The 17,613-nt window shown below is 36.1% G+C and overlaps 1 protein-coding gene across 1 annotated transcript in view; it reads right to left on the bottom strand.

Moving 5' to 3' along the window:
- Nucleotides 1-17,613, bottom strand: part of LOC150075090 (3-hydroxyisobutyrate dehydrogenase, mitochondrial) — a 91,589-nt gene that overhangs the window by 23,479 nt on the left and 50,497 nt on the right. The window contains exon 3 of the mRNA XM_090389259.1: nucleotides 695-816. Coding sequence (XP_090245385.1) covers nucleotides 695-816 — 122 coding nt within the window. The remainder of the gene's footprint in view (nucleotides 1-694; nucleotides 817-17,613) is intronic.

Genomic DNA, 17,613 nt, shown 5'->3' on the forward strand with positions numbered 1-17,613 from the left:
CCTTTACACTGCTAAATTTACAGTACAGGGTACTGTAACTTTGACACTGTGTAAAGGCACTGTATCAAGGTTCAATGTGCACTGTCATCTCTTAGCATCATCAACTTACTTCTTTGAGGGCAACCATGACATATGCTCTGGTACACATGATAGAGATGTTTCTGACACACATTAAATAATTCGGGTTCCTTATGTTAAATGATCATACATTGTTTCAACAAGATGAGGCAACCTCTCATACCATCACAATATGCACTTAAGACTGGGATGTTTGTACTGAAATGAGGTCACTTTGAAAATGTAGCCTTCAAAAAATGAAATGCTTTTTTGGATAAAAATAAATAACACAACTTAAAGTTGGGTTGTTTATAATTTTTAAATAAAACATTTCAATGAATTGTCAAGTTTTTATAATTGCCTGTTTCTCTTCAACACCCTGCTCCAAAAAATGGGGAGTTTTTATTACACAATCTGTATGCAGTGGCATACTTCCTACCAGACTATGCAGCTAAGTAGCTTTCCATAAGCAGTAGCCTACAAGAACCATTTTATCTTTTACTATGTGTCATAGTATGTCAGCATTTAGTCTACATTGATTGCACTTGTTAAAAAATGTAGCAATGTATATAAACATATTACATATTAAAAGAAATAGTCTCTCTCAGGTTTAAAACTTCTTAAGAATAGTTCTTACCTCCAGAAACTGGTGCATCGAGAAAAACTGCTCCCTTTGCCTCTGCCAATGCAGCCATGTCTTTTGAAACAGCAGGATCAATAGTACTGCTGTCTATCAATAATGTTCCAGGTTTCACTTTTCTACACACATCATTAAAATACATAAACATTAAAAAAAAGTCCTTTCAATTTGATATCAAGTGATAAAAGTATAGCCCAATAATATTCCTTCAGTATTTATCATTAAAAAATGTTAAATGTCGAAGGAATATGCATGCAACATCAGTAAACTTACTTTTGGAACAACCAATTATTATAAACCTAGAACACTAAACATAATGAAACAGGCCTGCGCGCTCTGGATTCATGAGAAAATTTATTATAGTTGTACACAGAGCGTATAAAAGAAGAAATATATAAGCTTTCGGCTATATGGTAGCCTTCCTCAGAATTAAAAATACATGAATGGCAGTTGGAATAGAGATGTACACTGCCAGGTGCGTGAGACGCGAGATTTAATTGTTTGACGTTTGTGGCTGTGACGCATGATGACGTGGCCAGCGTTTGTCCAATGATAGAACTACTGACTCTGTGATCGGGTTGACTTGGTAACCACTGTTCCTGTTCAAGGATTTATCCGAAGATTTTATATTTAACGATTCCAACCAGGTACGCTTTAGGTAATGGTGGGATCTGTCTACCACCACGACATCGCGGTGTGGGTCGATGTCGTGGTGGGTTGTCCAGACATGCTCGGCGATAGGTGAGTGTTCCATATCCGCTAAACGGATCGCTCTTTTGTGCTCCGAGAGACGTTTCTCGAGTCGACGTCCAGTCTCTCCAAAGTAGCAGCTAGTGCAGTCACGGCAAGAAATACGGTAGACCAAACCGCTCTGCAGAAGGGTGGGGACAGGTGTTTTCACGTTGGAAATGAAAGTACGCAGTTTCTTGCCAGGGAGTTGGATGCACTTTATCCCGTGTGTTCTTAGTATTCTACCGATCTGTTGTGACAGGTTGGGGTAGAATGGGATAAATGCCCTCGTGGATGGCTCGCCACTGTTGGAGTTGCAGCCCGTCGTCATGTAGTCACGTGTCTGTAGATCACATCTATCGAGGACGTCAATGGGGTAGCCACACCTCGTAAGGTCCACTTTGACCCTGGTGATCTCTTTACGTCTTTCATCTGCGGAGCTGGAGTGTGTCCAGGCGCGAGTAAGCAAGGTTCGGGCAGTGGAGAGGAGGTGGCCTCGCGCGTGTGCTGATCGGAAGTTGGTAAACTGGCCAGCACACATGGGCTTTCGATAAACTGCCGTCCTCAGGCATGTGCCTTCACGTCGGACAAGTGTATCCAGGTGGACGTCGACTCGAGAAACGTCTCTCGGAGCACAAAAGAGCGATCCGTTTAGCGGATATGGAACACTCACCTATCGCCGAGCATGTCTGGACAACCCACCACGACATCGACCCACACCGCGATGTCGTGGTGGTAGACAGATCCCACCATTACCTAAAGCGTACCTGGTTGGAATCGTTAAATATAAAATCTTCGGATAAATCCTTGAACAGGAACAGTGGTTACCAAGTCAACCCGATCACAGAGTCAGTAGTTCTATCATTGGACAAACGCTGGCCACGTCATCATGCGTCACAGCCACAAACGTCAAACAATTAAATCTCGCGTCTCACGCACCTGGCAGTGTACATCTCTATTCCAACTGCCATTCATGTATTTTTAATTCTGAGGAAGGCTACCATATAGCCGAAAGCTTATATATTTCTTCTTTTATACGCTCTGTGTACAACTATAATAAATTTTCTCTAGAACACTAAAATTATTAAAGCATAGTAATTTTAAATCCTGTATTGTTTGATATCTAATCAAATTTAATTTAATATTTAATCAAATATCACATTTTCAAAAAAAGTTTAGTAGTATATATTGTTATTAATACATAGGGAATGCAGCTTTAGGAGTTTCAAAGTCTTATTTAATCGTCAATAATTTAAACAGAAGAATGGGAAAATTTTTGACATCCAATGTATGAAAATTTTTGACATCCAATGTATGAAAATTTTTGACATCCAATTTTCTACATCAGTTTTATACAAAATACAAAGCAATATAACTTAAACATAAAAGTTATGACAACCTAATTTGTTTAAAATAATTAAGTTAACATTAAAAATAGTAAAAAGCTTTGATATTGTACAATTGAACTTCACTGGTATTGAAGAACACTACCACACAGAAAGAACACTGAACACTACTATACTTTCTCACACAGAAAGGTCTGAGTTTAATTCTCTGAAAATTATCATCAGACTTCAAAAATTCCTCAGAATGAAGAATTGTGAGGAAATTCCATATTCAGAATTGTGACCAAAACCAAAACAGAAAACCTATGCGTTTTCCTCCTCCAGTAGGTAATTATCAAGCTGACCTTTGAATTTCTTCAAACTGTCAGCCTCTACCACCCATGTAGGTAACTTATTCCAGTAATTTATAACTTGCTGGCTAAAATAAAACTTCCTGAAATCCAGTCTAAACATCACCCCCCCCCCGTAACTTGAAATTATGCTCCCTAGTTCTAGAATCATTAATAAACGTAAACGTGAAAATTTCGTCCTCATTCATTTTACTTATGCCTCTCAGAGCCTTAAACACCTCAATAAAGTCTTCTCTAAGGTGCCTAGTTTCCAAGCTGTGCAACCCACATATTCGAAGTCTTTCCTCATGTGGACACCCTTTTGCCAATCTCACCAGGCAAGCTACCAGTCTTTGAACCCTTTCAAGAAGCACAATGTCTTTCTTTAGGTGCAATCTCCATACCTGAACACAGTATTCCAAATGTGGTCTAACAATAGTCTTATATAATGGGATTATGACATCTCTATCATCCTTATCTCTTCTAGCAATTGTTTGATAAATCATTGAGAGGACACCATGGACCTTCCTTGCAACCTGTCTACAATGTTGTTGTTTGTTATTTGGTTTTTAGGAGCATTAGCAACTAAGGACATATTGCTCCGGGGATATGCGGTGGTCATTCCCTGACCTTTCCGCATCCTCCGTATTCGGTGGGCATGGACTTGAACCCCGGTCTAATCAAGAAGCGTGTGCTACGTACTGCTGCTCCTGCCCACCTGGCTACAGAGGCACCTTGTCTACAATGCTCAGAGAACGTCATGTCTGACCGTATCATAACACCCAAGTCCCTTTCCTCCACTACCAGCATTAGTTCAACTCCACCAAGTGTATAATCTATGTCGTTACTGTTCCCCAGTAATAGGTGCAGCTAGTGTATAATCTATGTCTTGGTGCATAATAGCCATTGCTGCTAATGCACCAGTAAAATCGTATACCAAAACCCACTGTATAATCTTGCTGCCTCTACTCTGCCAGATAGTGATGTGGAGGAAGCCCGAGTAAAGTGTATGCGGGGGAAATCTGAAACAACACACATTCAGATGAGGTATCCAAGTGTGGTACACTTGGATACCTCATCTGAATGTGTGTTGTTTCTGATTTTCATAAATGACATTAATGAAGGAACAGAGGGAGTTATCTAAATTTGCAGATGACGTAAAGATTGGTAGAGCAGTTAATGATCACTGCCAAGCAGAGCTGCTTCAGAGTGAACTAGATAGACTTCAGGGATGGTCAGAAAAATGGCAGTTATGCTTTAATACAGCTAAGTGTAAGATAGCTGCCATTTTTCTGACCATCCCTGAAGTCTATCTAGGTCACTCTGAAGCAGCTCTGCTTGGCGGTGATCATTAACTGCTTTGCCAATCTTTACGTCATCTGCAAATTTAGACATTACTCCCTCTATTCCTTCATTGATGTCATTTATGAAAATCAGAAACAGTCGTCCTAATACTGATCATTGGGGAACCCACTTCTTACATCAACCCAGTCTGAGGAATAACCATTTACCTCCTGCCCTGAAGCCATTCAGCTATCCATCTAAGGATTTTCCTTGCGATTCCAACTGTTCCAACTTATAAAGTAACCGCTCAAGTGGGACTGAGTCAAATGCCTTGCTGAAATCCAAGTCTTGGAGTTTGCAACTTAGAGTGGAGCTGTCCAGAATTTTTTTAATGCCAATGCACTACATATATACAAAAAATAATTTGACATCCTACCTAGAATTTTGTAATTATTTGACACTCCACTTTTTTTTGTTCTCATTATCTTTAAGTTGACGATAAATACAACAGTATGCAACTTCCTTTGTTTTGATGCCAAACATATAAGGGATGTTTGGAAAGTTTCATAGCCTGAATATGGAAGGACAGTGGTGGTGTTAAAAATTTCAGTACTTAATGTATGGCACTTCAAATAGCAACCCACAAAGTTTCATGCAGTTTCAGATGGACTTGGCACATTATAGCCCTAGCTGCTCATGCACCAAAAGAACCGAAACTAAACCAAGCAGTTTCAGTAGTCTTTTTTTTAATTACAGTCCTGAAAATCAATAAAGTTGTGTTGAATGAGAAGAGATGGACAGAATCAGTCACCTGAAGTCATCAAATATTTATGAAAAGAGGGACTAATGCTAAAAGCAATTCATGAGGATATGGTTACAACAGTGAGGGAGGATACTCTTTCCTATTCCATGGTTAAGAAGTGGGCAGAATTTAAACGAGGGAAGGCAAGCCTAGAAGATGACCCATGCTGTGGAGGTCTTACAATGTCCATCACTCCAGAAGTTGTTGACAGTATGCATGATCTGTTGATGAGTGACAGTTCAGAACATTGTCAGTGTCTTGGATACCTCATCTGAATGTGTGTACCACATAATAACAGAGGTACTCGCTATGAAAAAGGTATCAGCCCGATGGGTCCCAAAGTTGACAGAAGGTCAAAAATGCACCAGTTGTCAAGTCAACTGAACATTTGCATTATTTTCAAGTAGATCCAGCAAATTTCCTTGCAAGGTTTGTGGCCATGGATGAGACATTGGCTTCACCACTTTCAGCCAGAGACAAAGGAGCAGTCCAAACAGTGGAAACAGTTCTTCTACACCTCCAAAGAAAGCCAGGTTGATTCCTTCTGCTGGAAAGGTGATGGCATTAGTTTTTTGGCTGCTGATGGAGTGTTGCTAGTGGATTACCTTCAGAAAGGCCAGACAGTCACCGGGGCATATTATGCTGAACTTGTGAGGTGTTTGCATGAAAACATCAAAGAAAAACTTGCCAAAGGAGTTTTGTTCCATCAGGACAACACATGCTCACAAGTCTAAGGATTTTCTATGGCTGCACTGTATGAGTGCAGCTTTGAAATCTTGGACTATCTCCATGTTCATCAGATTTAGCAACATTAGACTTTCACCTATTTCCTAATTTGAAAAAATACCTGGCTGGCATACATTTTCCCACCAACAATGATGTCATTTCAGCAGTGAACGCATTCCGAGGCCCAAGAGAAAACTTTCTTTGCAGCTGGAATCAAAGCACAGCATTGCATTGGTGACAAAAGTATATTGACTGCAAAGGGGGCTATGTTGAAAGGTACATTTAAAAGGTATTACCAGACTCCTCAAATAAATCCTTCATGCTCAGGCCGTTTTCCAATTCAATTTCAAAGGAACTTTTCAAATGCCCCTTGTATAAAAGCGATTGAAGGGTGCAATAGTAAGCACATGTTTAGCCAAAGCCACCTGAAATTTGCTCCATTAGTTATTAGCTTTCAGAGTGAGAGAATATGTCCAGAGGTCACTAGTTGTATGTGAAGAAATAAATGTGAAACTTTTAGTTTATTTTTATTTTTATTATTAAATGTGAAATAAATTACTCCATAATTGTGTTTTTACATATCAGTTACATTGATATATACTGTGAAAGGAAATCAGAGTGAAAACAATGCTGATCTGATGCAAAAATTTGGCCATGATTCAAAAGTATTGCAACACCAATTAAGAAAGCTCTGAGTTATAGATTACAAGATTGTCCCCATATGGTGTTGTACGGATTGGAACACAAGTCATCAATAACTGTACTTTCACACTTTGTGCTAAGTTACAGGTCTCACTATCCATGTCAGAAGGCATATATCTTTAAAACAATAACTGCATTGCTTTAAAGATAGCATGGCTTCCTTGCACCATGTGGCCTTTGGTAATACTAATACGGCTATCCCAGATTACAAGCAAAAAATTTATTTATGTATGCACAAGAAAAACACGATTATTTTATTACAGTCTACTGAACACAGTACACAGCATTGACTATCGCATTGTATAAGACAATGGTTAGGCCACATCTTGAGTAATGCATACAGGTCTGGAACTTTATTTTAGGAAGAATACAGTTCAGCTGGAATTGGTGCAGAGAGGAGCAATTAGACAGGGGCACAAACGGATACTCTTACCAAGTAGGACTACAGTTTTGTAAACTACAACATTTGGAAATTATCACTTGTGAGGAGACCTGATCAAAGTGTTTACAGCTTTAAATGGATTGAGAAAACTAAATCCTGATGGCATCCTGACTCCTTCTCAGATGATATATGATAGTATGAACCAGAGCTATAATGCTCAATACGTTCTACGTTGATATCGATATTTGTAAAAGAATAAGAGAAGTTTACCTCAATATGATATGTAGAACACTTCCATTAATTTCTGGAGAATACTTGCCAGAAATTAATACAAAGACAATTAAACAATCAAAAATATTACAGTAAGAACTAATTAAAAATAAATTTAACGCAATTAAAAATTAAGTAAAAAATTAATTTAATGAAAAAATTGCATTAGATGACATATTATGTAAGGGGCCTCAAATTTAAACTGAAAAAGGATGGTTGCAGGATAGCTGTATAAAAACTTGCCTTCAACCAGAGAGATTGTTGAAACAAATTAGTGCTGTGGAATTGGCCAGTTTGAATAAATTTAAGGAAGGATTACACAGATGAACAAGTATTTTTCATCAGAAAAAAAAAAGTGGACTAGGTCTTTGATGACATTGATTCCAAATCTGTTTTTGGTTTTCCCCTAGCACATCTAGTTTTTGTGATGAGACCGATTATTCGCATACCTATTAAGACAATGTATATGAATATAAGTATCATTTATTTATTATTACTGTTTGTACATTCATATTTGTGTAACTGCTTGAATATACCTACATCCTTGTTATTTCATAATTTAATTATTTGATTGTACAGTCCATTCCGGTTATTTGGCCCGATTAAGCGGCTGCCCCAATTATCCGAAGTTTCACGTAAATAGTTAAAAATACAATGTACCCCCCTTTACAATTGGTTCACTGTACAATCAAATCACATTACAACGAACTCAACATAGTAACGTACCGTTCACTATACGATGTGCAGTAAGCGCCGTTCATTGTGATTACGTTTGTGAATTGAATTTTAATTCTATTAAACAGCAATTCTAATTAGCGAAAATAGGAGGAATATTATCCACAGGCTATAAATGCAAAGATATATTAAGCACAAATTTACCCTTTATTACCTTACCAATTAAAAAATTAAATGATATGTGAAAATTGGAAGAATATACGTGATAATTGGAATAATTAATACGTACTGTAATATGTACATACGAACTAGTTGACATTTCTGTTCACTGACATTTTTGGGTGGGGGGGTTAAAATTTAAAACAGTAAAAAGATAAGCAATCAATAATGAAGAACACGGCACACACAAATTGCAAGTAACACAATATGCGCAAGTGAGAACGGAGTAACGAGTTACAAAGCTTTAAAAATAGGAATGAAGCGAAGATCTTAAAATTAATTTTTTTATATGATTGAAGATTTCATGGAAGTATAAACACATTTCATCATAATAACCCACAGAATTCCAGCTGTCGGTATTATCGCAAATTCAGTAAGATCGAGTTTACTGTCCGTTTATGATAGATTTCACTAACAGAAAAGTCCAATAAACAGGTGACTGCTAATAGTTTTTATTGTTTTATGGTTGTGACCTCCAGAATTTCGACCGAACCACGTGGTACCGTCGAAGACAATCGTAGGGTAATCTCCAGTGCTGCGGCCTCCTGCTCTGATTAAACGGCATGCTGTCCCAATTAAGCGAAGTAAACCCTGGCTATTTTCTCGATTGGTTTCTGTTTTTTAAGATTTTCCCCAAATGGCTGCCCTGATTAACCGGTGGCCCAAATAACCAGAATCCACTGTATATTATTTCAGGTAAGATCTAGCGAATTATTGAAATACATCTTTATCGTCATGCCTTAAAAGTGTAAAAATCATTCCAGTAAATTCAGCTTTAATGTGGTTCTTGCCTAAATATATCACAATGAAATATAATCTTAACGGATATTCAAAAAATTTACCAATTCTGATTTAAAGAAAATTAAAAACACTGTTACAACACGTCATAGTCTTAAATGTTTATTGAAGTGAATCACATCAATTTACATTTAATACTTTGGTGATGTTTCGTGGCGCAACCAAATCCCATTGTCAGGCCCAATGACAGGGTTCGGTTGAGCTTAAGGGTAAAATTATGCAATCCGTTTCAACAAACATTTAAAATTCTAAAGTGTCAAACAGCATTTTTAATTTCCTTTATACCATAGTTAATAGATACCTATGTATCGTCTCCCCTTCACACATTTACCAATTATACTCTGGCTGTTCTCTAGGTGACCAGAATAAGGTATGGGCACCACTTGTTTTGTACCACTTGTTTGAATTGATTATGTGAGTGGTTGAACAACAGAAAAAAAGTTTATGCCATTTGCCATACCCATGATATGGAAGGGGCCAAAAGACCACGTTTGTGACTGTTATTTTTTTAATGCAAATGTAACTGTGATTCAGTGTTGAGACCAATCACTCATGATGACAGTAAGCCAATTCTGGTAACTCTGCAGCATAGACAAGATTCTTTAGAAAATAAAATGTAATGCAATGAAGGTGCAATTGGCAGAGACCTGAGAACTTTGGCAAATCATAATTACACACCTGATAAAGAGACATCAGAGCCAGAGCTGTTTTCCAAAATGAGTTGAAGGACCTCATCTAGCTCTCCCCTAAAAATAAAGATGAACTTCTTGTCTTAAGACTAAAGAAGAAGCACTTAGTTAAGAAGAATGTCAAAGTGACTTACTATTTAAAAAAAACAATTGCCAATATTATTTACTCAATAGTCTGCTCTGCTCCTGTCATGATATCAATGGAGTTTTTTATGGAACTGCCACAAGTTACATTACATTTTCTTCACTGACAAATCTGAAGGCTGCTTTTGCATAATGGAAACTTAAAGCCATCCATCCCCATTGCCCACTCTTTTCTTAAAGGAGAAAAGGAGATATACTATAACATAAAGACACCACTCAAAGAAATTCAATACAGCACTCATCAATGGAATAACTGCAGTGACATCAGTCACTGTTATGTTAATGAGCATGCAAGGAGAGTTCTGAAAATCTTGTTTCCTATGCCTACAGGACACCTGCTCTACCACAAACCATTACATTAGACATGATGGGCTTCAAAGAAGTGCAAATGAGTCAGGAATGAGTAGTGTGCAATACATTCCATTAGTGGATCCAATGAATATTTTCCTTCCACTTCTCCACATTAAATTTGGTTGTCTAATTAACAGTTTTTGTTAAAGCTGGGCAACATTAATTCAAAAGGATTTCACTGTTTTGAAACTTTGTTCCTCTCAACTGTAGAATAAAAAATATATAAAAAGAATATTTCTAAGCAAATAAGGATCATGTGTCCAGTTCTGTATGAAGTATTAATAATAAAATTATAAACCTTTTTAGTAACAATCATTTAGCTAAGGGGCTTTCTCAAAATTAAAACTTATTTGAAAATTATTTGCATTAACAAATAGCCAGAAATGGCTCAAACCTGGTACTCTCAGTACTATCAATAGAAAATGAGTCATCAAAAGAATGATTTCACAGATATCACAGAAACCCTCAGTGCAAAAAAAGTTAGATGGTTACTTGGTAATGTTTAGCTGTTCTTACCTCACATAAATAATTGTAAGTTCTATACAAAGTCTTGATATTAGAACTATATTCATTCTAACTGCAAAATACTAATTTTTAAACAAAAGGCACATAGAAATGTTTTTGCCCAGGACTCCGAAAAACTTCCAGCTGGCTTTGATTGGAATGTGTATTATGCATCCCAAAAAAAAAAAAAAAAAAAAAAAAAACCTAATCCCAGACACTATAAAACCATCACAATGACATTTGGCCCAAGTCATAAAGATTAAGATTTTATTGCTACTAATGCAAATTTTATGCAGTAAACTCATTAAAATTTGGCACTCTGGGTATTGAGAATTGCTGGATTTTAAAAAGGTATACCTAAAGGTTTAGCAGTTTTGGAGATGTGCATTTCAATCAATATTAAGTACTAACAACTGTACTTATTTACATCTCTAAACATTTGTAGTGGCTAAAGGAACCAGTGGTTAAAATTTAAATAATTCAATTTGCTAAATTGTGAAAAAATGGCAATAAACAGTCACAGCAAATATTTTCGTGTATCATAATGTAAATTTAACAATTTTTAAGCAATAATTATAATAGGCGCAATCTTTATTATTGATTTACATGACAATTTGATCGTATTAATTCAATCAATTTCTTGCATGTAATAAAAAAAAAAGCTTGCTAACGTTTGCTTTTGCAAAACTGTAACTGGAACATAAAAAAAACAGCAGGTGACTCAAATTCACTCACTTGGACCTACTCTTCTATAGTGTTAAGCATGGACCTTATGAGCTGTATACCTAGTTATAATGGTGGCAAAAATCTTGGTTGTACAAAATTAAATCCATCGTTTGGGCCGCATGTAAGTCATTATTTATGGAACAGACTGAACGAAGCATAAAATTTTCCTTTTTTTTTTTTTTTTAACAAACACCCCCAAACACAAAAGAAAATTGATCCTATAGTACTTAGTACCATGTGTGGGTTGAAGGTTGAGAAGACAAAAGAAGATACCTGTTGAGGTATCAGAAAATACCTGAAGACTTGAATTTCTGTAGATTGTAATTTTCAGAAAATACATATGAAGGAAGGAAGGTTGTTCCAGAAAACAGAAGTTGAAGAGATAAATGAGGAACAAAAGTTGGTTCTGTGAGTTTGAATTTGGACTGTAAAAGGATGTTGACTGGTTGCAGCAGGTGTTGGACTGGTTTGGGAGAGAAGGAGGAATTATAGAAACCAATTCAGAAGATTTGTGCCCATGGGAGTATCTATAGAAAAGACATGCAGCAGAAATCAAGTCTATGACACAGAGGTTGAAAAATTTTGTAAGACATGGGTCATTAATTAACCTAACTGCCTTCTTTATAATGGAGTCTAGGAGCCTAAGACAGGTTATGGGAGCACCTCACCAGATGTGGGAACAATAATCCATGGTAAAGTGGATTTCAGATTTGTACAGAGTGAGCAGCTGTTTAGAAGAAAGGTACTGGCAAGAGCAAAGGAGAAAACCCTGTTTTTTAGATGCAGAAGAAGCAATATTTGTGATGTTCTTATGCCAAGAGAGATTATAAGTCAGGGTAATCTCTAATAGAGATGTATAATCTTGTCTAGAAATCTGAATGTCATCAAAGATCACATTCAGATTTGACATAAGACAGGATTTACTGCAAGATATAAGACAAGACTGAGCTTTAGAAGGATTAAAATTAACTAAGTTATTTTGCCCCACTGAAGATCAGCATTACCTGGAATTGTTAATAAAATATTCAAGTTGAAGCTGTTTGTGCAGGTCAAGATTTCTCAAACTGGAAGGTGGAATGCAATGTGCTATCATCAGCAAAACTATGGATAGGAGTTCCAGTCAATGAAAGAAGGTTATTAATATACAAGAGAAAAACAGTGAGAAAAATCAAACCTTCAGTATCGCCAGCATTAATTCAGAAGACAGAAAGCCATTAACATCATCTGCAGTGGGTGGCCAGAGAAAAAACTAGACACCCAATTACAAAACACAGATGGCTCCATCCGTGGAGATGGATGGAGTTGCTCTCCATCAATCCATCTCCACAGATGGAGAGCAACTGCTTGAGTTACATCAAACTTTTCACTGAATTTATCCATAGATAAGTAACACAAGCCTAGTATATCACTAGTGGATCGATGCTGATGGAATTCTAACTGGCAATCATTGACCAGATGGAAGGTTTCTAGATAGTTTAAGAGTTGGCGGTTAATGGATTTCTCCATTACTTTAGAAAGAGTAGAAATAAGTGCAATGGGAAACAATAAGATGGGAGGGATTTGTTATCCTTTTTAGGAACTGGCCGCACATGAGCAAATTCCCAAGTAGAAGGAAAAACACCAATGGAATAAGAAAGCGTAAAAAGGCAACATAGAACTGGAGCAAGCTAAGGAGCACAGATTTTGAAAACAAGTGAAGAAATACCATCAGATCCTGGAGCTCTTTCTTTTCAGCTTTCGTTTTTTTGTTTTGGCACCATGACTGTTCAAAATTCTTCTGGCATCATTTTGGTGGAAGACCATAAGGAGACATTGAATGAAGTGTACTTGGTATGGTAGGAGGTAGTTTACCAAGATTGTCAATACAAGAGTCAGAAGAAAAGTAGGATGCTAGAAAGTTGGCTTTATCTTTAGCTGAGGTGGCAAAAGAACCATGAGGTTTTAAAAGAGGTGGGCGTACAGATAGGCAAAAGTTGCAGCCAATAGCTTTGGCAAGAGACCACAATGCTCGAATACTGTTTGGACAAGAGGCAAGTTTTCTATTCTTAGCCTGTTCAAAATCTAGTTTGGACTGATTAATAATTGCTTTACAATTATTGTGAGCTTTAGCGCAGGTAGAAAAAGAACTTGGATATTTTGATGCAAGCCAATTGCAATAAACAACATTCTTATCTTGAATAGACTCGGCACATTTATTGGAAAACTAAGGTTTAGATAAAGAACAAGATTTTAAAGACTATGGAATAAAGGATTTCGTTCCCTATAAGAATACTTTCATTTACACAGTCTGAAAAACATTGACATCAGAAGATTTAAAACAGTAATCCAACCAAGGAAAATAAGAATAAAAATCTTGCAGACCATCCAAATTTCCATTCTTATAATGCCAAACATTATGATGCTGAGAAAGGTCATAAGAAAGAAGCTTCACTAGAGTAGAGACCATCGGCAACTTGTGGTCTGAGGTGTCTAGAGGACCACCCACCTCAACCACGTACTTGGAAGGATTGTTTGTGAGAAAAAGATCAAAGTGTTGGCTATTTGGTTAGGCTGTCTAGTATTCTGGTAGGTAAACGAACGATCAGTGCAAGGTCACTCACTGGTAAATGGAAAAGCCTCAGCACCTCGACCAGCTGAGTCCATATGACCAGAAAACCGAAGCCAGATGGAGTTTTGAAAATTAAAATTGCCAATGAAAATTACCTCACAGTTAGGAAAGTTGAACTGAAAAAAACTGAGCTTCGGAGGGAAATCAAAGAGTTCCGAGTGATTAGTGGAAGTGGCAGATTAACAGAAGCAACAGATGAATTTGACAGAATGGAGTAAAGAGATTTAAGCCAGAGAAGATTGAAAAGAAGAGATTCCAAATTACTAAGTGTCTGACAAGGAATATCATAGTGGACATATGCACAAGTACCACCTCTGAAGTGAAAGGAATCATATAAAGCAGGGGTGGCCAACAAGTTGATCGCGGCTTTAATTTCGGTCGATCACGACGAATTTTAAATATATATAAAAAATTGATTGGTCAAAATCTAAATGTTTTCTTGTCGCCACGCAGCCGCTAGGCTTGTCTAGTGAAAATTCGCGCAGTTACATTGTGGAGAGCCTCGTGTGTGTCGAATTCTTATTTAGCTTACTTAATATTAATAACTGGACTGTACTTATACATAATTTAATACACTTTGATTTAAAATGAATACTACGACAAAGAGTAAAATGTATCATTTTCATCAAGTGGGAACTAGAATACTTTTTTTGTAATATTGTTTGATTTGCAATGCTTCTGTGGCTATACCCAAAAAAGGAAATTTTGAAAGGCACTTCAACGCACTCCATGGTAAATACCAATCAGATTTTCTGCCTAATAGTGACCTTAGAAAAAATAAATTAAAATCATTTAAATCCAGATTATTCGCACAGCAAAATTTCTTCAATTACAATCTAAAGCAGCAACTGCAGCATCATTTGAAGTGAGCAGTCTTGCAAAAAAATGCAAACCATTTTCTGATGGTCAATTCGTCAAAGACACATTTTTAGAAATAACAGATTCTCTTTTTGAAAATTTCAAGAACAAAAATGAAATTAAGAGTGCTCTTCAAGAACTTCAATTATCTCAAAATACTGTAATACGACGCATCGAAAAAATGAGTAAATATGTGAGGGAACAATTGTGTGCTCATATTGCTAATTGTGTGTCCTTTTCTTTACAACTGGATGAATCTACAGACGTCAGCGATACAGCTCAGTTGCTCGTTTTTATTCTTATGGTGTTTGATGATTCTACCACTAGAGAAGAACTGCTGGATATGGTTTTGTTAAAAAAAAAACCGGAGGTCTTGGTATATTTAACACATTCAAAAATTTTATCGAAAAGCTTAAATTACCACTATTTAGGCTTGTATCAATAACAATAGATGAAGCTAAACCAATGATAGGGCATCTTAACGGATTCATCACATTGTGCCAAATGAATTCCCAGATTTTGAGTTACCACCGTATCATCCACCATCAAGTGTTAGCCAGCAAAAGATTAAATACTAAAAGTGTTATGGATATATCTTTAAATATTGTGAATCCCATCAGAGAACACAATGTCTTCAAAGGAGACTTTTCAAAATGCAACTCAATGAAAATGAATCAGACCTGATATTACACACAGATGTGAGGTGGCTGAGTTGGAGAAAGTTTCTACAGAGATTTAGAAATTTGCTGAATGAAATTAAAAAATTTGTTGATCAAAGGGGAGATGATTATCAGCAGCTACAAGATACAGAGTGGTTGTGTGATCTGGCTTTTTTGGCAGATTTCACCAGTAAATTAAGTGATCTGAATTGGGAATTACAAGGAAAAAAATAAAAATGTGGGTGACATGATTAGTAGTATTTCTGCATATAAATATCAATTTTTGCAATGGCTAAAGTTCTCAAAGAAAAAAAAAATTTTATCATTTTGCAAATCAAGATCAAGATCATTTGCAAAAATATCCTGTTTTTGAATTTAATAATGAGAAATTGTTTCTGAAATTGAGAAAGTTGTTGATGATTTTAAAATCAGATTCAGTTATTTTAAAACAATTGAGTTTATCCATTTAATGTCGACTTAGATATGAAACAAATTGAAAAAAAAAAAAAAAATGCTGAAATTTTTCACATGCAGAAAATATTACATCAAAATGAAATTATTACATTGTGAAACGATATCTTGCTATAAGCCAGATCATCATAAAAAGACTTTTGGAAATATGTTTGCCGAGAAAAGTACCCAAATGTAAAAAAATTAATTGAACTTTTAAATTCCTGAATCAATTCTCTGTTTTGGTTCCACATCTCTAAGTGAATCGGCCTTTTCATATTTGAAACAAACAAAAGCGAAGAATCGCTCTACTCTTATGGACTTGCATACAAAGGTTCTTATCACAGTATATCCCCAATTTTGAAAACTTGGCAGATGACATGAAGACACAAACTTCACATAAATTTAAAATTTAAATACGTGTGAATTTAAAATAAGAATTCTGAATTGTATTTAATTTTAAAATTTATAAACAACATTTTTCAGTATGTGTTGATTAACTTTTTTAACCAGGTGCAATTAAATCCTTGAGATGGTAGGTCATGGCACATTTTGAAGAAAAAAAGTAGATTGCATCACAAATTAAGTTGGTCACCTCTGATATAGAGAATATTTAGGACAACTGAGATGAACAGTGGCTGGATCAACTAATGTTTGAAATTCTGTCAGAAAAAGTAGGTGGGGCATGGCAGACTGTAAGTGGAAATGGACTTCATTGAGATCGGAACTGAGGCCATGTATATTTGTGAAATAAACGAGGAAGTGTTTGGGAGGTCTATATCTTTTTGCAAATACCTTGAGCTTTGGGTTGCATATCACAAAATTTTCTAGCGACGACCGACAAACTGAGTTAAAATAAATTTATTGAAATAAATAAATAATATATACATAAAATACTAAAACAGAGATAAAATATAAAATAAAATAAAAGCATTAATGTACAATATGATAAAAGCATTAAAATATACAATAGCTTTCGAGACGAAGTGCCTCTTCATCAGCTAAGTCGGTGAATGGTGTACTCCAGTACATATTGTTGGTTACAACAGCAAAAGTCAGCTGAGCATGATCATGCATCACAAGTCTGGTATTGGTAGAGCAGAATTATGTACACATGATGATCAGCAGTGCTCATTGCACTGCAAAACAGTAGATTCCATAATGAGGTGCGAGTGCACTCCCCTAATGCGATTCATCGCACTAGGGGATTACGTAATTCTGCTCTACCGACACCAGACTCGTGATGCATGATCACGCTCAGCTGACTTTTGCTGTTGTAACCAACAATATATACTGGAGTACACCATTCACTGACTAAGCTGATGAAGAGGCACTTTGTCTTGAAAGCTACTGTACACATTTTAACACTTTTATCATACTATATTTTAACACTTATCTTATTGTATTTTAACACTTATTATATTTTATATTTTATCTCTGTTTTAGTGTTTTATGTATATATTATTTATTTCTTTCAAAAAATTTATTTTAACTCAGTTTGTTGGTTGTCACTATAAAATTTTGAGATATGTCTCTTCCATTAGTTTTACCATTCATAATGTACTCAGTAGTAAAGAAAAGATGTGGGCCATGTAGTATGAAATAACGATATTTTTGGACATGGCATACATGCACATGCAGCAAGAATATATCCAGCTCCTTAAC

This window comes from Mastigoproctus giganteus, chromosome 14, assembly GCF_048544385.1.
Source record: "Mastigoproctus giganteus isolate SK-2022 chromosome 14, ASM4854438v1, whole genome shotgun sequence".
Taxonomy (NCBI): Eukaryota; Metazoa; Arthropoda; class Arachnida; order Uropygi; family Thelyphonidae; genus Mastigoproctus; species Mastigoproctus giganteus.